This window comes from Sapajus apella, unplaced genomic scaffold (assembly GCF_009761245.1).
Source record: "Sapajus apella isolate SASKATOON/1434 unplaced genomic scaffold, GSC_monkey_1.0 scaffold106, whole genome shotgun sequence".
Taxonomy (NCBI): Eukaryota; Metazoa; Chordata; class Mammalia; order Primates; family Cebidae; genus Sapajus; species Sapajus apella.
The window spans coordinates 4415723-4439411 of record NW_022437046.1 but is presented as its reverse complement, the minus strand read 5'-3'; the positions used below and the strand labels follow the sequence as shown (position 1 = coordinate 4439411).

At 49.6% G+C, this 23689-nt stretch overlaps 1 protein-coding gene across 2 annotated transcripts in view; it reads left to right on the top strand.

The window, feature by feature from the left end:
• The window catches only part of MAP6 (microtubule associated protein 6), an 84313-nt gene extending 66838 nt beyond the window's left edge, over nt 1–17475 (top strand). The window contains exons 4-5 of one of the 2 annotated variants that reach the window (XM_032259102.1): nt 16143–16744; nt 16778–17475. In XM_032259102.1, the coding sequence (XP_032114993.1) occupies nt 16143–16744; nt 16778–17334 (1159 nt within the window). In that variant the 3' untranslated portion in view covers nt 17335–17475. Of the gene's footprint in view, nt 1–16142 lie in introns of both variants that reach the window. The other variant, XM_032259101.1, reaches the window with a different exon arrangement.
• The last annotated feature ends 6214 nt before the right edge of the window (nt 17476–23689 follow it).

Here is a 23689-nt window from a genome sequence, read left to right as displayed (position 1 = left end):
GTGTATATTGCTCAGCACACTTTATATCTCCTGTCCTTAAAATCCTTCTCGTCCCCGGCATTCTGACACGCGGGGCTGCCATCCGGTGTCAGGCCCCGGCTCAGGCTTGCTCTTCTTTTGTAATGAAAGGGGTGAAGAGTGAGAGTCTCACAGTTCCTCACCTCAAAAATCCCTTTAAGTCCTTCCGGTTTGGAGGAAGTGGAGCCTCTTCCTTATAAGCAAACTCTCTCTTATTCTGACCATTCAGGCAGCAAAGTCCCTGCTTCACTGTCATTTTGGTTGTCGCCTTGGGGCTGAACAAGAAGCCTTTTGCAAATTAATTCGGCATGTGTGACGTGAGCCATAATTATTAACACAGAACCGGAATACCAGAAACGAAGTCGTTGGTGGGGCCCACTGCGACCTTCCTTTCTGTCTCAGGGTTTGAATCTGTGAGGAAGGAGGTGAAAGAAGGTGGAAAATGCTGGTGAGTCTCAGGGTTTTGAATGCTATCGGGAAATGACTGGAGTGGATCTTGGTACTGATTCCAACTCTTTGCCAGCTAATCTTAACATTTACCAGAAAGTTCTATCAACATGATCTTAATTGTATCCAGAGGATTTGCCAATGCACGTTCAGTCTCTCAAGATTTGGCCTTAGTCAGACATGTTGATGGTAGCCACAGTTTGGATTTCTCCATAGAATAATCATTTATTTCTGCAGATCAAGTAAATCAGAGTTTACAGTGCACAGGGGATCACGCGTTTAGTGTTCACTTACTAGAAGCCTGTGTGCCAGGCCCTGTGCTAGGTGTGGTGGGCAGTATAAATAAATCTGTTTCTCCATAGCCACACAACCAGAGAGTGACATGACTTGATCCCTGTGACCAAGTCAAGCTGGTGTTGCCCAAATCGCAGTTTGCCATCATTGTCCCATAGGCTTTTCACGCCCGTCACTGCCCCAGGGACCAACTTCCTACCCTGCCCACCCGAGGCTTCAGAGGACCTGTAGAGTCCACCCTGTCAGTAGCCCCTTCTGTTTAATACACCCACTGAGAAAAGCCTGTTTGTAGTTCACTTCGACTCTTGAATGTGTCACTTCACTGGCAAGAAACTTCCTTTAATTTCTACTGTTTACAAGAAAGACTCAGCCAGTCTCATTCTATATCCCAAACATACTGAATGAAACTGATTTTGGTTCCACAAGCAGTGTTTGGGTGTTGCCTTCCTAAAGATGACCAAGCTTCCAATGCTTGTCCCACTGATCTCTGTACATTACTCTGTGGTTCCCCATCCTTCCCTGGCCGGGGAGCTGGGACGGAAGCTTTCCTGCTGTTTCCCTGCCTGCAAAAGCAGCCCCGACAGCTGCGTATTGGCTTCCCTCAGCAATCCGTCCTCTGTCTGTGCTCCCATTCGGGCCACATCGCTTTGCCTCTCTGAGGCAGACAGGAAGTGTCTAATTATGATTTTGTGGCCTGGGTTTTGTTGCATACCACAGATTGTCTATGTAACGTGTAGCGCACACCTCTCTTGGTGCTATTTCATTCCTGCTGTAAGAGAATGACAAAAATATTCATGTATAGCCAATTGATTGTGACGTGCTTGTGGTCTGTGCTTGCTCAGAAAAACAAACCAACCAACGGTTTTTCCAATTATAAATAAATGCTAAAGACGAACACCACTTTCTTGATCTTATTTCCTTGGTGAGGCCCACCCAAGTAGGTGAAGGAACAAACGTTTGCCATTTGAGCCATTCTCTGCAAGATGAGCTGTGCCCTGCAGTCTTCCTGGGGCTCTCCATAATGCAGCTTGACTCTTTTAGATTGCCTCTCAGATACTATTTGCAAGCAGTCAGAGCTAAGTGTTGGGAAAGCGAAGATGGACCGGGAGACGCACTGGCCAACAAGGTAGTGTAACGTTTTGATACCATGTTGCTGGGAAGAGCAACCGCCCGCACCCAGCACTGCCTTGCCACACTGGGAGGCTGGGCTCTGACTCTCTGCCTGACTGGCAGGACTGTTGTTTCTGGCATTTTCTCCTCCCATGGGATGGCACAGATACCTTTGCTTGCTCGATTCATCTATGGTCATTGTGGACATTCCACCCTTCGGGGGCTGGCTCGCTGTGGGTTGTGGGGGTGACAATCATGTGTGTGCCTAGTGTGGGGGTGCTGAAACAGCCACCAGAGAGGCCACCAAGTAAGGCAACAACAGATCAGATAATTGGGAACTCAGATGAAGAACAGGCTTCTTCCAGCTAGGGCTGGGGAGTCGCAGAAGGTTTTGTGGCAGAGGGAGCCCCTGGAAAGCCCCTGGGGTGTGGATATGTAAGGGCAGAGCACCGCAGGGAGCAAGTCTAGAAATGGAAAAGTAGGGGGGCTGGGTGGGAACCTGAAAGCCAGGACCAAGTTTGCCCACTTTGTTGTCCTTCTGGTAAAGTGGAAGGCAAATATGTTATACTCTATTTTTCCAACATATGTTGATTGAATACCTATCATGTGCCAGGCACTGTGCTGGGCACTAGGGAAACCAGGATGACTGAGACCCCGCCTCTGATCACAGTGGGGCATGAAGGAGGAGGCCATTCTAGGCTGTTCCATGGATCAGGGAGGACTTCGGCGATGGGTAGGTGTTGACCAGGTGAACAGAGCCGGGGGTGGCCGAGGCATGCCAAACAGAGGGGTCTGCCCAAGCACAGGTCGGAAGGGAGGCTGCTAAACACCAGATGAACTCAGGTTCTGGGGGATAGCTCCCTCGGGAGGGTCACAGCACAGGCTGGAGAGTGGCAGAGCTCATAGTGGAGAGGCCTGGTGCATGGGAGGGGGCGGCTGCTAACGGGGATCTCCATTTCCATACGCCCAGATGGCACCCACACCCCTGCATGCTCTCCTGTCCTGCTTTCTTCACTTGCTACGTGTCAGGCAACACCACAGATCCTCTCTTGCTCTAAGCTAGGAGCCCTAGGGTAGACTTCTATTGCTGGACCTGATTGCTGAGTTTTGAGGGAGGCAGGGATAGAAATCAATCATGGGTGGTATAAATAAAAAGCCATATGTATTTGTTTTCTAAATGAAAAGAAAACAGCCCACCCACCTGCCTACTTTTGTATGAGGCAGAAAACATAAAAGCTGTTGAAGAACTAAAACAAATAAATAAAAGTATATTATTAAGCTCTCTTTTGAGAGAGAGACAACACGGGGATTGAGAGAGGTGGTAAGAAACACAGGCGAGAAGTAGAGAGGTAGAAATAGCGGCACAGAGAGAAAAAGACACGGAAAAGCACACATATGAAAACACTGTGAGTAACCTAAGAGTGTGAGAAGGACAAGCATTGGACAATGGAGGAGGCAGGAAGGCACTTACCAGCTATATCAGTGCTGCCCACATGCTTAGGGCTCCCCCAGAGGCTCTTCCGCCTGTGGTTCCCACCTTGCTCCCCTCTGCTGCCCAGAGCCCCAGGAGGCGAACTATAACCCATGACTTGCATTGCCTCCCCGAAACGGCAAACAAACGAAATTCAAACCAGCCCCCTATTTTCAAAATAGGTCATTTGTTGCTAAGTTAGTTCTAAATGTATTTCTTGTGTGTTCTTTGTGAAATTCTTCCCTCTTTCACTAGGGTTTAAAAATTTACAACCTGTTTCTCATAGATTTGAGGAGTGTCAAGTCCCATTTCACAAAGGCTGTGGACTCCTTTAATGTGTCACTGTGGTTTAAAGCTCCTCTTACTGCTAACATGTCTGAAAGCTGTTCACATTTTCATGACCATAGGAACAGAAGTTTCTTTCAGGATGTAACCTGTGGACCGTCTGTGTTAAAGCAAGGCTCCACCCCTAGCACCACCTGGAGCCAGCAGGGCTAGGACAGCAGCTGGGGCAGCCAAGGCCACTGAAACAGGAAAGACAGCTATTTCAAACAAAGGGAGCCCAGACTCCACTCTCGCAGAACCAGGCATGTGGTCCAACCCCACTTCCACCCCACTGCAATTTGATGTGTGTATCCTCATAACACTTAGACCATCTTAGAATTCCCGTAACAGGGAGATCTAGAATTAACATCATTACATCTTGTGTTATTTGTCCTATGAACACTGGCTACCATGGACAGTGCACTTAGGCATTTATAAGGTTTGTGGGTGGAAATCAGTGCTGCCATGCAACCCTGTGCCTCTCGCCAACCTCCTGGAGCATTAGTGTCCTCCTCTGAAAATGGGGAGACTGGTACTCCCCTCGGAGGAGCAGAGTGAGGATGAATGACTTGAGGGCTGTAGGGAACCCATGGAGGACACTAAATGTGTCACTTCACACCCTTCCCCTCCCTTTAGAGTGCTTGAAAGGTACATGTCCACTTTCCGGTAGATAGGTATATACTTAGCTGTGAGTAATACATGAAACTGATTGAGGTAAACTGTCTTAAGAAGACTGCCTTTAAAGAATTACAGCTATTGAATTACCTTGAGTCCACAGACCTAAATGATAATATTCTAACAGTTTCTATGTATGCATTGCTTACAAAGCATTTCTTTCTGTACCATTCCACTGAACCCTCCCAATGTTATGGGGCAGGTGTTGGCCCAGGTAACAGGGAAGAAAGGGAAGCTCAAAGAGGAGGAGGCACCTGCCAGTTTGGTGAGGCTTGGAGGATGGAGGAAACACTGGAATCTCGGCTTCCAGCTCCGTAGCATGCTGTCTCTTCCTCTCACCTGAAGGAGACTGGGCTGGCCTGAAAAGAATCAGGTTTCAGACAAGTGGGACCCCCAATAAAAACGAAACCCGCACCCCACAGTGCCACACTCTGGCTGGGCCATTCCAGGTCCTCCAGCAGCCTTGCCCAGTACCCTCTTTAAATACTGGGACCTAGATATAAACTGAGGGAAAATAAGAATGGGGTCAGATCTTTACATGTGTGGCTCAGATGTCCTGACTCTACTGACCAATCATCACAGCCAATACACAGTTTTTCTCCTTTTGGTACTGGCTTGCCTGGGTGACTGCAATGTAGGTTACTAAATGCAGAATGGTCCAGCAGATGCTTCATTCATACGAAATATACTCAGTCCTGGAGTTACCAAGATAAAACTGGTATCCATTATTATCTGCGGTATATGAGTATTGGATTTGAGACTGCATTTTGAGCATTTTAGTTCAGCCAGTGGAATTGAGCTTACATTTCTGTCCCTTGTCCTCATGTAAGTGGGCCTCAATTACTTGTTAACCTGGCATTGTATATAGTGATCTCAACAGATGGCCCCAGAACTCTTATGTGGGTCCAAGAGAGCTTCAGATGCTGAGATTTAAGTTACTGCCACTGCTTGCTACTGGTTTAAGCTGCTAGAGGGATCTTTATGCAAATCTGACCATGTCACCCCTGCTTTAAACCATCCGTGGGCTCCTCGTGGCGCAGAAGCTTCGTGTTCCCTCGGTGCACCATGCTGCTTCTCACCTCCATGCCTTTACCCTCGCTGTCCACCTGCCCAGAATGCCCTTCTCCTGCTTCTTCACCTGGCTAACTCATCCTTCAAGACTCCGCTCAGGGGACAGCTCCAGGAAGCCTTTCCCGCACCTCCCAAGCTGGGTAAGCTGCCCTCTGTGTGTCTTCATGATGCCACATGTACTGTGTCATCCGCTCTTGTGTGTGTCCCACCTACTAGACCCTGCTCCCCCAGGGCAAGGTCTCTCTGTTTGTAGCCCTAGCTCCTGGCCCAAAGCCTACCATAGAGAGTGTCTTCTAAAGGGCTCGTTGAATGAAACATGAGTGAGTGAGTGAATGAACGATGATATTCACCATCCGCCTCCACATTCACCATGGTGCCTCCACAAGGCTCTTCTCTGCCTAATAACAGTCCCTGCTCCCATGAAAGGGGCAGTTTTGTGAGAAGTCACAGCAACTGCGGAGCAGAGAGCAGTCACTGGCTGGTTTTACACTGGCTGACCTCTGTTCAGGCCTGCATACCTCTGTACTTTAGCTAGCCACTTTTTCTAAACAGTCTGGATTTCATAAAATCTTGGGCTCTTGTTACAGAGTAATGCAAGAGATGGGCCAATCCCACTCCCTGCTCAGTGCAGGACTCCTAACTCTAGGGTGATGAGACCCTCCCCACCACCACACATTTCACAGGCATGTCTAATTCCAGGCAAGAATTACAACCAACAGGCCTGGTTCTAAATCCAAGCTCTACTATTTACTAGCTGTGTGACCTTAACGAACCTTAACTTAACTTGCAGAAGCCTCCAACAGATAACAATAATGCAAATATCCATCACTCTCCAAATATATTTGGTTCCCAAATTCAGGAAGTAAGAATTTGGCCAGCAAGAGATAACATGTTATTTCAATCTGTTTGTTTCCAGAGTTCAGGATAGCAAGTGGCAAGAGCTCTGATAGCAAGGGATACCTGATTCACAGGCAGGCTGTGAGGGCCTCGTGGCTTTGAGGCATGCAAAAGTCCTCTGCAAACTGGAATATGCAACGCCCTTGCCAATAGCTTATGTTATGGGTAATTTTGCTGACAACAGCTTCCCAGTTACTTACTGCCCTTGGTCCCCAGCTGCAGGGTAGCTGGAGCTACACAAGGTAAATCCACTCCTTCTACCACAGAATGGCCTGAGATTAAGACCACCTAGTGTTGGTCTTAAATTTGCTGCCTCCTCCCGTCCTCCAGCCCTTCATCTGGCCCCTGCTCTCTAAGCACACCCCATAAATCACCTGGTGCAGATCCATGTCTGCAATTCCACATTCATTTGGAATTGATCCCCTCTGGACACAGGAAACCAGTTTTGATTAATTGCTCAAGATCCGATCCTTTGCTTTAGATGGGGGTGGGGGAAGACAATGATTGATTTGCAAGTTTCCAGGAGTATAGTTAGACAAAAATTGAGTGCTGCCTTAGTCCAACATTTTACATTTCAAAAAGGGTCATTAGCAGAATTATCAGATTCCTGGCAGCCCACTGGGACAATCCACTGTGCCTTTGACTTTGCCTTCTTGGTGCTAAAACAACGTAGAATGCTTTTAAAAATATGTGTCATACAATTGGAAATTTATTTAGTTCTAGTTAGCAGGCCAAATCCAGAAAAGGTATTTAACAACGGCAAAAATAAATAGGTAAACAACCACGCAGAAAACATAACTACCTAGCCACCTACCCACCCAGTGCAACCATTTCCCTGTACTTTAGAAGAACATGCCTGCCTGGTGGGAACCCAGAGTGGCAGGGAAAGACCTGAACCAGGAACTTGCCCCAAATCTTGAAGCAACTTTTGAAAAATGCAGAGTTGCCACAGCCTTTGGGGAGGAAATGAACCTTTACTTGGCCTTTACACGCTTCATCTCACTTAATCCTCACAGTAAGGTTAGAGAGTCCGTGGGTGTCACTCCCATTTACAGATAAAGAAATCAGAACTGGGTGATGAAAGAACAAAGTCACACAACTTGTAAGTGGTGAGCCAGGAGGTGAACCCAGGTTTGGGTGACCCTTAAACCCATTCCCTGTCCAGCACTTGGGACTGTCTGTAGGATTCCTGTTGTAAAGATGTGCGTGCCCTAAAGCAGCAGCCTCCTCCTCTGTCCCTCGCTTGCTCTGAAGCCTTCAGTGACTCTCCATACACTTGTCTATGGAAAATGAGTCACAAGAAGGTCACAGATGCTGAGTTTGATCTACACATTCCACTCCCTCCAGCCCCTGGTCCAGGATTAAGTCTTGTGGAGGCAGCCATTCTCCTAACTGTGGGCCTAGCTGGTGTTTCTGTGGTGATGAGCCACACCTGACGGACTCAGCGTGGTCCTGGGCTGGTAGACTGATTGGCAGCTGCACAGGTAGGGCTTCCAGGTGTGAATGTGGTTGGGCACTCTTAGGCAGGATGCCACTGCTTTCTGGGGCTAAGATCTTCTTTTCCAGAGTCTGCCAAATGCTAGGAAGTAAACGTGGGGGGTGGGGGTGCTGTGTGGTGGGAGCAGCCAGCCAGGTTGTTGGGCCTAGAGGGGCAACTCTCTAAGGAGATGCAGCTGGGGGCTCTGAGCTGGGAACTACAGAAGTCATTCGCCCCAGCCAGAGCCAGTCAGTCATCTCAAGCCCAGGCCAGTCCAGACATCTGCAGACAAATTTGGAATCTCTGTATCTCTGTATCCCACCATGAGGGATGTTGTAGATAGGAAAGAGCTCTTCTATTAAGGTCCTGACTTTGCCAGAACTCACTACACGACCTTGGGCAACTTCCACCTTCTGCGCTGTGTTTTCGCTTCTGGAAGGCGAGGTGAGGGCTTTCTGTCTGCCTGGGTGACACTGCTGTTGTGGGAATCAAATGTCTCATTGCATGTAAAGTTCTCTCAGAAACCTTAAAGAGATCTTATCCTTTGGAGGGACAAAAAGAGTGCTAAGGCAGTTAAAAATAGGAAAACATTTTTATGTCATGTAAACGTGGTTGTTAGAATTTGACCTTGTGTGAGCTATTTTAAAACTTGAGAAAGTAGGCCTCCTACTACGTGCCAACCCTAAGCTAGTGATCCCTGGTTCTGCATTATATGCGATGGCCTGGCGCATAGCAGGCATTTAGTAAATGCTTGTGGAAGTACGGAAGGAGGCAAGAGAGGCAGGGAAGAGAGAGAGGAGATGAGGGGAGGGAGTGAGGGAAAGAGCGATGAGACAGGCACGGTCCCTGGCCTGAAACTGCCCAGTTTAGAGAGGCAGCTACAAAACTATTGAAGCTGATCTGATAGGGGCTGCTGCCAAGGTGGGGGTGGGGGCACTGCGGGAACACAGAAGGCAGTAGAGGCTCAGAGGTTGTTTCACTGAGGAAATGGTCTCAGAACTGATTCTTCAGTCCTGGAGAAGGGGTTTGCTAGGCGGATGGGGAGGGGCGGTGTTTGGGCAGCCAGCACCGTTAAAGCTAGAGCTGCTGAGGCTGATCATTGGAGGTATAGACTCCAGGGCAGGGGAGGTGTGTCCTGTGTGGAGACCACGCCTACAAAATGGCTTTCGGTTCTGGAGCTGTACTTTCCAAGGAACAGAGCCAGCTGAGACACTGTGAGGAGGGCAGTTGGGAGGTGAGGGCTCTGGGAACCAAGTCTGAGCTGTGTGGGGCATGCATTACCTGGAGAAGCCAGGGATACGGACCCAACTGCTGCCCCCTTCAATACCCAAAAGGCTGTCCTGGGGCAGCCAGCAGGGCGTTCCCTAGAAGGGTGGCCCCAGAGTGCAAAAGAGGGATCAGTGCAGCGATAGGAAGGAGTGGAGCTGACTGTCATGCAGGCTTCTGCTCAGGTCTAACCAGTGGCCACCGAGGAGGAGGCTGCCTCACCAGGCATCTGCAGCCCACCCCAGGCAGTGCGAGCAGTGGCTGGGTTGCCACCTGCCAGGGAGATTGCAGCAGAGGCTCAGGAGACCTGCAGCCCAGCAGTCTGTCCTTCCAGCTCTGGGTGCCTTTGATTTGGCTTGTGGAGTTGTGCTTTTGTGGAATAGAGAGGGAGGACTTCTCCAACAAAGCGACAGCTTGGCCCCTAATAAGACCTTTGAGCCTCTCTGGTTTGAAGAGACACAGGCCGATAAGGCTTAGGGCCCAGCTTGGTGGCGGTGCCTGTACTGGGTGGTGGCGTCACGTTTGTGGTGTGTGTTTACAGGTCTGTCTCCTGCCTCACTCTAGGAGTTCCTTCTCCCAGTCAGGGCTCAGGTATCATGCACTTCTGTGTCCCCAGTGAGGGCCTGACACAGAGCAGGGTCTCAGTAGATTTCTTGAGTGAATGGATAAAAGAGAAAAAATTAAAAGAGAATAAAGAGAAGAAGCTACCCCAGCCATGTGTTTTTCCTGCCAGTATCTGCCAGGTACTACGATGAGCCAGACCCTGTGCTAGATGCTCGTGATGCAAAGAACAACAAAACACAGTCCCACGGGCTGGCAGGAGAGGCAGATAATTACCAAACAACAGGATAATTACTAAAAGAGAAGCTCCCACAGAGTCCTGTTGGGGAGAGAGGCGGAGTGAGTGTTGTTTTGAGAACTCCTGTCTCCTGCAGATTCTTCATAAGAATAATGAGCCTTTCAAAGACGGTTTCCTTGGCAATCCCCCTTGGCGGCTGCATTTCCCATTGCTGTGCTAGGAGCTTTGTTTGTGTCTAAGAATCAGGAGCACGTGTATGGTGCCCATGGAGGCAGGCAGCAAGGGAACAGAGCTGGAATCACCCTGTCTCGTCCTTGTCTCTTCCACCCTCCCACTGAGGTGTTGAAAGGCCCATGTTTAGTCCTGGGCCTGCTATCCATTAGCTGTGTGGCTGTGGGAGAGTCACTTGTCCATTCTGGGCCAAGTTTCCATCTGTGGAGCCAGACAATTGGAACAGATCACCAACTCCCCCTTTGGAATTAACATTTGCTAAACATCACCTGTATTCCAGGGGTCATGCCATGAGCATTTATATAAGCTACAAGGTGGACCTTCTAAGTTCCTTTTATAGATAAGGAAACTGAGGCCTGGAGATGTGTGTCCCTGATGCCATCCCATGGCTAGGAAGGGGTTGGATTCGCATTCGAACCCAGTTCTTCTGGCCTCAGGCCCAGTCAATCCACTGTCTCTTCAGCAGGTTGCTTTTTACATCATGAGAAACAATATATATTAAAACAGCTGGCACCGAGCCTGGCCCATAGTTATTGCTCAGTTTCTTTCATCCTCGAGGCATTTCCACACTGCCCCACACTCCCACACTTCCCCTGGAGGGCAGGGTCCATAGGTTCCCTGCTTTCTGAATGGAGCCCTATACCAGGAGCGCTGCTGCAGCTGTGGGCTGCTTTGATGGTGCAACAGGAGTCAATCTGGGAAGAAAAAAACCACGTGAGTGGATTATAGGACTGGAATCATGTGCAAGGGCAGGAATCAGTGGGGGAGAATGAAGCCCTTTCCCCATCCAGTTGAGGGCAGGTCTCAGTAATCCTGCTTCTAGACTCTGGGAAGCATCAATCCAATGTCAGTGTGTGAACTCAGGAGGCATTGCCTGTCTCCATGGAAACAGGAAGAAGGCCAGAAAAGGAAGTGTCTAAGACAAGATGTCTCATATAAACTTGGAACATTAAGTTTTGTAGGACGGAGCCTGTCACAGAAGAGTCCCTTGTTTATTTAGTCATTCAAGTATTAAGTCAGAACCTACCGGGATTCAGCTACTGTTTATTTAAAGTACAGAGGACGCAATGATGTGTGAAACTGACATGGTCCCTGCCCTCCTTGTATTCCAAAAGAACACAAGGAATTAGCTGAGAGAAGACAGCAAAGCAAGTGCCAGGGACTGGGAGAGCCTGTAGCAGGGGGCTGGCCATGACTGTGGGGTCCGTGGAAGGCTTCCCAGGGCGGTGCTTCAGTGAGCTGAGTGATGGCGGCTGAGTAGGCACTAGCCAGGTGAAGAGGGAACAAGAGAATATTCCAGGAGCAGACGGCAGCATGTGCAAAAGCTGTAAAATGGGAAGGAGCATGGCATGTTGAAGGAACAGAACACTGGGCACAGAGAGCCAGGGAAGGCAGGAAGGGGAAGGGCGGAGGGGTAAGGAAGTGGGTAGATTGGCCAGCTAGGTGGAGCAGTGTAACAGATTTTCTTTATTCTTGGTGCCAGGAGAAGTTACTGAAGGGTTGTAAGCAGGGTAAACAGGATCCTATAAACAGGATCAGGTTTGCTCTCTTAAGAGATCATTCTGATTTCTATATGAAGAATGGATTGGTGGAGAGCAAGGATAGCTGGAACAGGGGACACCAGTTAGGAGGCTGTGACAGTGGTCCAAGGAGATGATGGCATAGCAGGTGGCAGGGGAAGGGAGGGAGGGAAAGAAGTGGGAATATTCAAGGATAAATGTTAGGAGCTGAAATCAATGGGACCTGATGGGTGAGGTAAGGGTTTTGAGGGAAAGGGAGGTATTAAGGATGAATTCGAGTTTCTGGCAGGGGCCAGGGAATAGAGGATGAACCAGCTTTCAGCAACAATAACTTTTAAAACTTTCCATTTTGCCTTCTTTGTTTCAGATACTATGCTGGGAATTGGGGCTGCAGGCAAGAAGGTCGGCCCCTGCCTTCAGGGCGCTCGCTATTTAGCAGGAGAGCCTGGCCTCCAGTTGGGATATGTGAGGAGGTGGAGAGAGAGACTGTGAGATGGTGCTGCAGCTGGGATGCAAAAGAAATTAGTGTGGAGAGACACAGGCAGGAAGACCAGGGAGGAGGTGGGAGCTGAGCCGAGGCTTCAAGGACGGGCAGGGCTTTGACACAGAAGAGTGGGTGAAGCAGAAACAGCAGAAACAACACAGCCCTGGCTGGCAGTGTGCAAAACAGCATGAGAGGATGATGCAAGGAAAGTGGGGTTCCCCCAGGACTGCTGTGAGGGGCAAATGACATAAGGTAACAGATGCGTGAGCATTTAGTAACCTGCATCACAGTTATTACAATAGTGGACTTATCTGTGTACTGTCCAAGCATGCTGAAAATATCAAGAATTATGGTTGCAGATGCCTGCCTCGCAATATCTTCTGTTGTAATAATCCCTGAAATTTAAATTCTTATCCCCACTTTATAGGCAGGGAAACTGAGGTCTGTTGTGGTTGAGCAATTGCCCAAGACCTTTCAGGCAATAAGCAGCACAGAAGCCAAGATAGGCCCAGCAGGTTATTGTAGTTTCTGAGAGGCTGGTGCTTTCAGGGTACACAGGCGGGAGAAGGCGCCTGAGGCATATGCTGTCTTGAGAATATGTGCTGCTGACCCAGGGCCCCAGATTTGGTTGTGCAGGTTGGGCCATGCCCAAGGACAGCTGGCCTGTGGCCTGAGTGGGCCGAATGCAGCCTGCTTCTGCTCCCCAAGCCACAAACCGGCTTCCAACCTGAGGGGGTGGCTTTGCCTCATTCTCACCAGTCTCACTGGAGGAGGTGGGCATTTTACAGATGGGAGACTGGCAGGCAACTGTGGACCAAAGCGAGGACCAGTCAATGTCAGTGAGGATTTCATGGCACCCTTGAGTGCAGTTTCGTGCATAGAAAAACTATCCAGACTGCTTGGATTTTAAAAGTGAACGCTTAATAAAAAGTAACAAAAATCAAAAACCTAGTAAAATGTAACAATCTCTTTTAAGGAGGATATTATAGCTTAGTTCAATTACCCTAAATATAAATTAAATTATAAATAATTTTTAATAAATTAAGATTAAAAATATGGTGACCAATGACTTGCCATAAAAGTTCCATCATTGTCTTAAAAAACTGTAAAACTGTCATATCTTTCAGCTTTAAGTTATAAGTCTAAATTTACTTATTCCATTACACATGTTATATTGGGATTACAAAGCTAATCTGTTAGATATTCTAATATGCTAAATTATCTTAAATATTACAAATACTTTTGAACTAAATCTATGCATATTTTTCCTAAACTTTTTTCTTTTTTTTTTTTTAACTCGAGACAGTGCCTCACTGTGTCACCCAGGTTAGAGCGCAGTGGCGAAATCTCAGCTCACTGCCACGTCCACCTCCTGGGCTCAAATGATTCTCCCACCTCAGCCTCCTGAGCAGTGGGACTACAGGTGTCTGCCAGCACACCCAACTAATTTTTGTATTTTTAGTAGAGATGGTGTTTCACCATGTTAGTCAGGCTGATCTCAAACTCCTTACCTCGGGTGATCTGCCCACCTCGGCCTCCCAAAGTGCTGTGATTACAGGCTTTTTCCTAAACTTAATACCAAAAAAGTAATATTGGGGATTTGATTTAATTCATCATTCCTAATCTTAATTATAACCTTCCCACAATTAAAGACACTCACTAAAGAAAAGTTTTCTAACCAAAGCAATATGGGGTTATGTATCCATGCAAAGTTGAGGTTAGCTCACAGCTGGCTCATTAAACACAAGCGCCCAATAAACATAAATTTGGTACCTGGCACAGGATCCAATGCTGTAAATATCCAGGGAAATGTGCTTCCTGGACCAGGCTGCAGGGCTGGCTTTCTTTGTGACCTCTGTGCCAGCAGGAGACTCCAGGCCCATGTCCTGCCCTTGGGATAGGTTCTGCAGCCCAAGCCCCTGAGATGGGGTTCAGCCCCTTTTTTTGCTTTTGTCTCTTCTCAGCTTCATCACCCTGTTGGGAGGACACCACCCAGGTCGCCTCACAGTCTAAGAGGATACACCTAATCGGTTTCCTGCTTGGTTCTATTCTGAATTTGATTTTTATTTTTCCTCTCTGACCAGCCACCAGTGACTGGAGGTGTTTTAATGCCTTTGGATTAGGCAAGCTTCTCACGGCCTTGCCTGGCTGTCTCCTCAAACACTTAGGACCTACTGATGGCAGCCAGCTGTGTCCGTCTGGCCAGAGCACCTGTGTTCCATGTCGTGCTAAGCCAGAGAGCCACCCTGGTGCCTTCCACTGTGATGCTCAGGGACAGCCAGGAGGAGTGGACGGAGAGGCCGCCTATGTGGCCGTGGACTCTGCTGAGAGATACCAGTCCATGGGTGGCTCAAGGTGCTAAATACAGTAAAAAGCTTCTGCATCAGGACAACACAGTAGAATAAAAGTAGTCCAAATATATATAATTTTACTTCTAAGTAACTATAAAAATAACCGTAATACTACCTAATAATACCATAGTACAAGGTGCTCTACGTACTGACCTCTACTCATTATAGATTTCTGTGTAAATATCATTATACCCAATAAATAGAGTAATAGTAATAGCTACCTGGCATTGAGCACCTACCATGCACCAGGCATGCTAAGGGAGAGTCCAGGCTCTAGGAGTGGAAGGACTCAGATGCTAGTCTATGGGGGTCCCTCACTTTCCCCATTACTTGTTCTTTCACAACCTCATTTCCTTCACCAGACAAGTAAGGGTAAGAAAATTGTTCCTGTGTGCCTCACAGGGCTGCTCTGTTGCCAAAATGAGCTCTGAAAGGGAGCCATTTGGAAAGTGAATGTGTTGTAGGTGTGCAAGGGCCTGTGACACTTGCTGAGCAACGCCACTCTCGAGTGGCTACTTCCAACGTGGCCTGAAAGGAAGGAGTGTGCACTGTAAACCAGAGGGCTCCAGGCTGGCCGGGTCCAAGTGTGGCAATGCTTGCCTTTGAGGGCTGGTGTTGTCACAGGTTCTCCACAGTTTGTGTGGGCCAGCAGATGAGGCAGATGGCCGCAGTGAGGCAGACAGAACAGTGCCTGAGGATTCTGATGACAGACTGAGACTCTTGGTTGCAGGGAAGTAAGCCCAGGAGCCTTGGAGTTGGTGAGGGCAAGGGACTTAGGAGAGCAGAGGGAGCCAGAAGTAGGAATGGAGTGAGGGGATCAGGGCCCCATCCCTACCTGAATGGGGAGTCCCAGTGAGTCCCCTACCAAAGGTTGAGGGTAGTGGGAGTGGTGCATGCAATCACGGGGAACACTGTCTATAGAGAATTTAAAGCAATAAAGCTAAAAGCTGCCTGTAGTCCAGCTATTCCGCTGGGAGGATCACTTGAGGTCAGGAGCTCGAGAACAGCCTGGGTGACATAGTGAGATGCCATCTCTACAGAAACAAATAACAAAAAACCAAAAGCTGGCCTGCTTTTTATTATCACCACAGGCTGCTCATTCTATACAATGTCAGTGATAAAATCCTTTTCCCCTTCCAAAAGAGGGGGAGAAGGGCATTCCTACTGCTTCCTTTCCTGGTATGCCATGGACCCCTTACCCCTTCCTGCAGTCAGCGCTTAACAAGGGGGTCAGGGAGTCAGGGAGGGAAAAGAACTGGAAGTCCCTGTGAGCAAGGAAAGAGCGCCCTGGCCTTTGGGGGCATCTGGTGGACAGCTAAGATGGGGTTCCCAGGATGGGCCCAGTGATCCTAGAAGAAGTAGGGACCTGGATGGAGTGTGGGGTGGACGGGCTGCTGGGATGCCTACCGGATGACTCTGAGTCCAGCTATAGTACTGCCATTGTCACCAGAGTGCCACCCCCTGTGCCACGTGCAGGTTATAATCAATTGGCAAGCACACTGAATGACTGATTCCTGTGCCTTCCCCTCACCCACCTCCCTCACCCACATTCTGTACTAAGAACACAGAAATCAGATTCTCCTGGCTCTCCAGCAAGAGCTGCCCAGCCCAGGCTCCACTAGGCCAAGACTTATCAGGCAATCTGTTCTCTGCCCTGTCCCTGCCTGAACTCTACTCTTACAGTGACCACCTCTCTCTCCTTTGCAGGAGCCTGGGTCAACGCGTCAGTGATTCAAGTAAGAATCAAGGTCCTGTAGCCACAGAGCCAGACAAGGATCAAGGTTCTGTGGTCCCAGGCCTTCTGAAAGGTCAAGGTCCTATGGTCCAAGAGCCTCTGAAGAAGCAAGGTTCTGTGGTCCCAGGGCCTCCGAAGGATCTAGGTCCCATGATCCTGTTACCAGTCAAGGATCAAGATCACGTGGTCCCTGAGCCTTTAAAGAATGAAAGCCCTGTTATCTCAGCACCAGTCAAGGACCAAGGTCCCTCGGTCCCAGTTCCTCCAAAGAATCAAAGTCCTATGGTTCCAGCAAGAGCTAAGGATCAAGATTCTGTAGTATCAGAGTCTCTGAAGGATCAAAGTCCTAGGGTTCCTGAGCCTGTGAAGAATCAAGCTCCTGTGGTCCCAGCACCTGTCAAGGATCAAGGTCCCATGATCCTAGCACCTGTCAAGGATCAAGGTCCCATGGTCTCAGCACCTGTCAAGGATCAAGATCCCATGGTCTCAGCACCTGTCAAGGATCAAGGTCCCATGGTCTCAGCACCTGTCAAGGATCAAGGTCCCATGGTCTCAGCACCTGTCAAGGATCAAGGTCCCATGGTCTCAGCACCTTTCAAGGATCAAGGTCCTATGGTCTCAGCACCTATCAAGGATCAAGGTCCCATGGTCCCAGAGCATCTAAAGGATCAAGGTCCTATAGTCACAGCACCCATAAAGAATCAAGGTTCCATGGTCTCTGAGCTTATAAAGAATCAAGGTTCCATGGTCTCAGGGCCAGTCAAGGATCGAGATGTTGTGGTCCCAGAGCATGCAAAGGTTCACGATTCTGCAGTTGTGGCACCTGTAAAGAATCAAGGTCCTGTGGTCCCCGAGTCTGTGAAGAATCAAGACCCCATTCTCCCAGTACTAGTTAAGGATCAAGGGTCCATGGTCCTACAGCCTCCAAAGAATCAAGGTCCTATAGTCCCTGAACCTCTGAAGAATCAAGTTCCTATAATCCCGGTGCCTCTGAAGGATCAAGATCCTCTGGTGCCAGCACCAGCAAAGGACCAAGGTCCTGCAGTCCCTGAACCTCTGAAGACTCAAGGTCCCAGGGACCCTCAGCTACCTAGTGTCTCACCCCTACCCCGAGTCATGATCCCCACTGTCCCCCATACGGAATACATTGAGAGCTCCCCTTGATACTCACCCCTTGACATGCCAATGAAGGAGCTGACAGTGAGAGTGCTCCCCTCCCAGGGGCAGTGAAGACACATATTTAATCTGCATGAAACATGTACAGTAGTCTTGCTGGAATCTAATAAAAGTGGTCCCTCTGGCTCAGCAATGTTTCTCTCTGGCTCTGTTGGACAGGGGTGCATTTGTGTGAATAGGTGTGCATGCCATTACATTCAAAAGTGGGCACGTCAGGCTCTGCATTCACCCATATGGACCAGAGGGGTCCTGTGAGTTGTCAGCGTTGGATGGGAATGGGTAGGCAATGCCAGGTTGAAACAGGACCCCATCACAGAGGTGGGCAGGATAAGGCAAGGGTCAGATACCATGACAGCCTCACAGGAGGTGCCAGATCCCAGCAGGCTGAGCTCTGGGTGGCTGAATTGAAGCCTGAAGATGAAACAAGAACAGGGACTGACCTGGCCCAGGGGAATTCTGGATGACAGTTGTTTGCCAAGAGCTCAGCCTTAAAGCTCATATAGGGGTCACACTTCTTGAGGAAACCAGGCCTCTGATCACAGGTCTCAGGACACTGTAGATCCTAACATCTGCTGATCCTCACTCAATATCTATGACAGCTCAACCAGGGACCTTCTTAAAAATATGCCTAGGGCCAGGAGTGGTAGCTCATGCCTGTAATCCCAGCACTTTGGGAGGCCGAGGTGGGTGGATCGCCTGAGGTCAGGAGTTTAAGACCAGTCTGGCCAACATGGTAAAACCCTGTCTCTACTAAAAATAAAAAAAATTAACCAGGTGTGGTGGCAGGCACCTATAATCCCAACTACTCAGGAGGCTGAGGATGGAGAATTGCTTGAATCTAGGAGGTGGAGGTTGCAGTGAGTCAAGATCGGCCACTGCACTCCAGCCTGGCTCCAGCCTGGGCAAAAGAGCGGTCTTAAAAAAAAAAAAAATGTGTACACACACACACATCTGAAGTCCCCATTCACTTATCTGTGCAGCAAGCTTGTCCTTAGCATGCACTTTGTGCCAGGCTCAGTGCTGAGGACTGGGTCAGTCACTATGGGAAAGAATATTATGACAATAAAATGTGGTATGGGATGAGGCCCTAGGACAAGTCAAGGCCTGGCTTTGAGAAGACAATGAGGAGAAAACACCTGGTGAGGGTGGCCAGGAAGACTTCCCGGAGAAAGCGGCTGTGGAGTTCTGATGGGGTCTAAGCAGTCCAGACAGGGCAGCACGGGTGTCGCTGAGGACTGGGTAATCCTCCCTCCGGAAGTCCTTGAATGAAAGGAATCTGGTTTGCATGAGGACTTGACCAAGGGTATGGCAGGTCTCTGGGGTGGAAAACTGGGATGAGGCAGGGGTGATCCATTTTCTGAATTCCAGGATGTTAGGGGGAGTGGGGGCCAGTCCTGTGGCTGTGAATGTGGTGCTGACAGGCTGAGGAACAGCCACACCCAGGCTGTGGAGAGGAAAGCTGGGAGCTGCCAGCGGCCCCAGGCTCAGCCTCAGTCAGAGATGGGTCCTGCCGGGATGCTACTGGCGTGGGCCACAAGACCATGTGGTAGCCTCCCTTTCAAACCCCAGAGCCCTAAGGAGCTAGGCTCCACCTATTGCCCCCACCAAAGCTGGCTCCCAAGGAATACTGCTACCCCTTTCAAAGGAGCTCAGCTCAGTTCTTACAGGAAAATCATCAGAGGAAGTACAGTACTGAGGACCCCTCAAGAGTCTAATTTTCTAAGCAAGCCTTCCCCATCCAACTGGCCCCAAGCCTGCCTACACACACACACACACACACACACACGCACACACACACACACACACACACACAGAGAGAGAGAGAGAGAGAGAGAGAGAGAGGTTTGTTCACAGTGAGGTTGGCTTTTTTGGCCCAACACAAAACTAGCCCTCAGAGCTTGTGCCATGTGAGCTCCAATAGTCAGGGACCTGAAGGTAAGACAAGGTCACATTGAAGCCAAAGAATTGGGTACAGAGGCTGTGCTGGCTGGCTCGAGCCTATAATCCCAGCTACTTGGGAAGCCCAGGCGGGTGGATTATTTGAGGTCAGGAAGTCAAGACCAGCCTGGCCAACATGAAGAAACCCCAACTCTACTAAAAATTCAAAAATTAGCTGGACGTAGTGGCCGGCGCCTGCAATTACAGCTACTCGGGAGGCTGAGGCACGAGAATCGCTTGAACCTGGGAGGCAGAGATTGCAGTGAGCCAAGATCTTGCCACTGGACTCCAGCCTCAGCAATAGAGCGAGACTCAGTCTCAAAAAAAAGAAAAAAAATTGCGTGTGGACACCTTCCACCTCCTCCCAGTCCTTCCTCTGACCCACATACCAGGCTGCGCTCCCTCAGAGAGTGTCAGAATGGAAAGAGAAGTGGGCCCAGTTCCAAGCGTTGGGGACTTAAGATGTCAGAAGAGAATCGCCCAGAAAAAACTGAGAACCCCTCCCCCTCCCCCTCACCCCTCTCCTCCCTCCTCTCTTTCTCCCTCCCCGCTGCGGGGCCTCACGAAGCAGGGGCGACCACAACACCAGCGCAGGCCGCAGGCTCCTGCGCCCCGCTGCAGCCGCCCGGGGAGGGGAGAGGACGGCGCGGAGGCGGCGCGGAAAGGGAAGGCTTCCCGTCTGGCCCAGGGGCGCGGCCCACGCCTGAAACCCGGTGGCCGGACCCGAGAGCCCCACCCCGAAGATGCCCAGGCTCGGGAGGGCGTCTCCGCCCACAGAGCCCGGCTACCCGGGTTCTCGGCTCAACAACAGCAGCCCCACCCCGGCCCCGCGCACGCGCGCAATCCCCGCCCGCAGGCTCACCACTGCCCCACCCCAGGCTCTAGCTCCGCCGCCTGGGCACCCTGGCCCCGCGGGACCTCGGGAAGCTGGATCGGGCCGGTGGGAAAGACGGTGCCCTGGCGAGGGTGGGCGAAAGAGGCCCTGGGACCTGCGAGGCGCAGAGCCTGGGCTCCGCCTGCCCGCCTGGGGCCGCTGAAAGGCCTGGCTGGAAGACCCTTTCCGGGAGCTGGGCGGAGGTCTCGTTGGAGCCCCCGAGGCTGGTCTGGGGAAAGGCCGCGACGTTACTCCTAACATAATAGGAGTAATGGGTGAGGGGAGGCGGTCTGTGTGGACAAGAGACTAGTGCCACGTCGGACCAGAGCGACACTTTCGGGAGTCTGCTGCAGGGTGGGTGGGTGGTCTAGAGGAAGGGGTGGGAAGGCACTCGGGTTGACCCAGTTCTCAGCCAGAAACCGGGAAATCCTTTTTTAGTACCAATCTTCGACCCTCCGCTTCCAGTCCCTCACTAAGACCTGTCTGCTCCTCCTGCTAAATAGCAAATATGCCCACTTTTCTCTGTCTATATGGTTACCCCTTCTTACCTCATACATCTTGCAATTTGTAATTCAGCCTATGCATCACAACATGGCACTCGGGTGTAAGGAATGCCATGTCTTTATTTTGGTAAATCTCGTTAAATACACTGGGAGCCCCCTCCTCTCATTGCCAGGCTTAGCAGGAAATCTGATATTAGTCATTTTCCTGGAGCCTCATCCTGTCTTTGGGGCTGGTCACAATTCCAGGAGGCTCAAGCCATCCTAAGAAGAATCACTGTGGCCTCCCTAGGCCCAAGCCAGGGGGCGCTGGCAGCCCCTCTCCCTCTCCCTAGGGCTTAGCTGGGGAGCTCCCAAAGACTGCCCAGGTTGTGGTATTTCTGTGCAGTTTGCCCAGGCACTCCTGCAGGCTCAGCATCTGAGCCCATCCCTCACAGACCCTGCAACCCAGCCTGCAGACACTTGGCCCTTTCTGCACACCTTCATTCCCATAGGCAAGCAACTCCACCCCTCATCCATCAGAGCATCTGAACTTTCATTCTCTCTCCACCTTGGGCCATCAGTTCAATCCTCTGCTGGATGTGGTGGTGCATGCCTGTAGTTCCAGCTACTTGGGAGACTGAGGCTTGAGCCCAGGAGCTTAAACCTGCAGTGAGCTCTGATGATTCCACTGTGCTCAAGAGCCCACCTCTTGGGGCAGTGGGGGGACAATGACAAACATCCTCTATGGGCTGGATTCTGGTTCTGGGTGGGCCAGGACACCAGCATTTTACATTCCCACCTGCAGTGTAAGAGGTTTCCGATTTCTCCACATCCTCACTAGCACTTGTTATTGCCCGTCTTTTTCATGTAGTAGTAATTTATTTGGATTGTTCCCAATCTTACATTTTTTTCTTACATACCAACTGGTATCTAATAAATATGAGTAGATATTTATTATTGTGTGGATGAATGGGAATCCAGGAAACAGCTTGTTTGGCAGGAGGATGGACTCAATTTTGGTGTCCAGGAGATGTCTGGACATGGTGATCTGAGCCTGGGAAAAGGGTCTGGGCTGAAGGCGGAGATGGAGACCTCATTGAGCATCACCAGCCCACAGAAGGTAAAAAGGCCATGAGAGAGGGCGAGTTTACCCAGCAAGAGTGTGGAAAGTGAGAGACAGATGGGGTCAGGACAGAGCGCTGGGAAACACCCACATTCAGGGGACAGGCAGAGGAAGGAACCCCAAAGTGGAGGTTTGACCCCTAAAGCAGCAGAGGAGTCAGAGGAAATCTAGAAAGGAAAGTCACCTTTGGGAAGGCGTCAAGGATGAAGTAGCCAGGTTAGAGATCATAATGGCTTCCCTACAATATGGATTTAGAGTCCATTGAAAGACATGGGGAAAATGTCATTGCATATTGAAGTTTTGTGATGCGTACTATTATATAATTGTGTGTATGTTGGAATTTTTTCCCTAGGTATGAAATTAATTTTTTTTAAAGTAGCAATGAAGAGATCACTGATCTTTGCAATTGCAGACTCTCTGGAGTGGAAGAAACAGAAGCCCGATTTCAGTGAAAAGGAATAAGAAAGGAGAGAAATCCACTCATAGGCGGGTGTTGAACAGTGAGAACACATGGACACAGGGAGGGGAACATCACACACTGGGGTCTGTTGGGGGGAATAGGGTAGGGACAGTGGGGGGTGGGGAGTTAGGGAGAGATAGCATGGGGAGAAATGCCAGATACAGGTGAAGGGGAGGAAGGCAGCAAATCACGCTGCCATGTGTGTACCTATGCAACAATCTTGCGTGTTCTTCACATGTACCCCAAAACTCAAAATGCAATAAAAAAAAGGAGAGAAATCAAGTGTGTTTTCATACCTGATACATAATTTACTAACATCTCATTTAGCAATCACTGAGCACATATACCCCAAGTATCCCTAAGAAAAGAGCACATTGTGTGTACAGGCATTAATTACCTTCACGATCCCTTGGTGCCTCCCACGCTGGGACCACTGTCAGCTGGGACCATTGTCAGCTAGCAGTGAGCCAAGAGCCCTTCCTCAAAAGGAGGAAAACTGCTTCCTCGGAGCACCAGACTTCAGTCCTAAATCATAGATGCTCCACTGTGATTCTCCTATCAGAGTTTGCCATGGGTTCAAATACCGTTCCATCTGCTGCCGACGCTTGAACCACTTTGGGATCAGCTGGGCTACCAGGGCTGTGTGGCAGAACTGCTTGCCTTTCATCCTGGACCACCTGGAAACCTTCCTTTTCTCTGGGCCCCACTCCAACCTGGCAGCCTTAAAGGTTACTCAGTAACATAAGGATCAGAGAAACACACCAATACATGTTGCCTCTAAAATACATAGAAGCCCAAGAAGCGTTGTGCTTATTACCAGCAAGAGACAGAAAGCCCAGCAAGTTATCTTCCACTTTGCAGCGTCTTTCCCTGCATGATCCAGAACACTGATCACGCAGGAACTTCACTTGAGTGGCAGGCCCCTATGTTGTCATGGGATTCACTTTCCATTCTCAGACAGACTTGTGTCTTACTGATGCATCTGAATACCCACTGCTTCTCTCTCTCCCAATCCTAGCAACATAGTATCATCAATATAGTGGACAAATATAATGGCCTATGATTCAGAAGGATGATCAAAATCCACATAGACAGAAAACCAGAACTTGAAAACTTCAACAGAAAACCAGAGACTGGAGGAGTTTCAGGACAAGATGAGAAAGGTGTACAGCTAGCCCTGCCAAGAGAAAGAAAACTGCTAAGGGGACTGTCTATAGAGCACAAGAAAAATAATTTATCAGATAGTTTCACATCAAGTGACAAAAAAAATTATAGTTCCCATAAAAAGACCACACCTGGAATAAATAATAGCATCTGCAACTGAACTTGCCACCTGAATAAGCTTATGGTAATGCACTGTCATTCTCCAAGACCCGTGCCTTTTGCACAGACCAAATAGATGAGTTAAAGGAAGTGTGACAGAAGTCACCGCTGCATCTTTCAAGTCTTTGATGGCGGCACAAGTT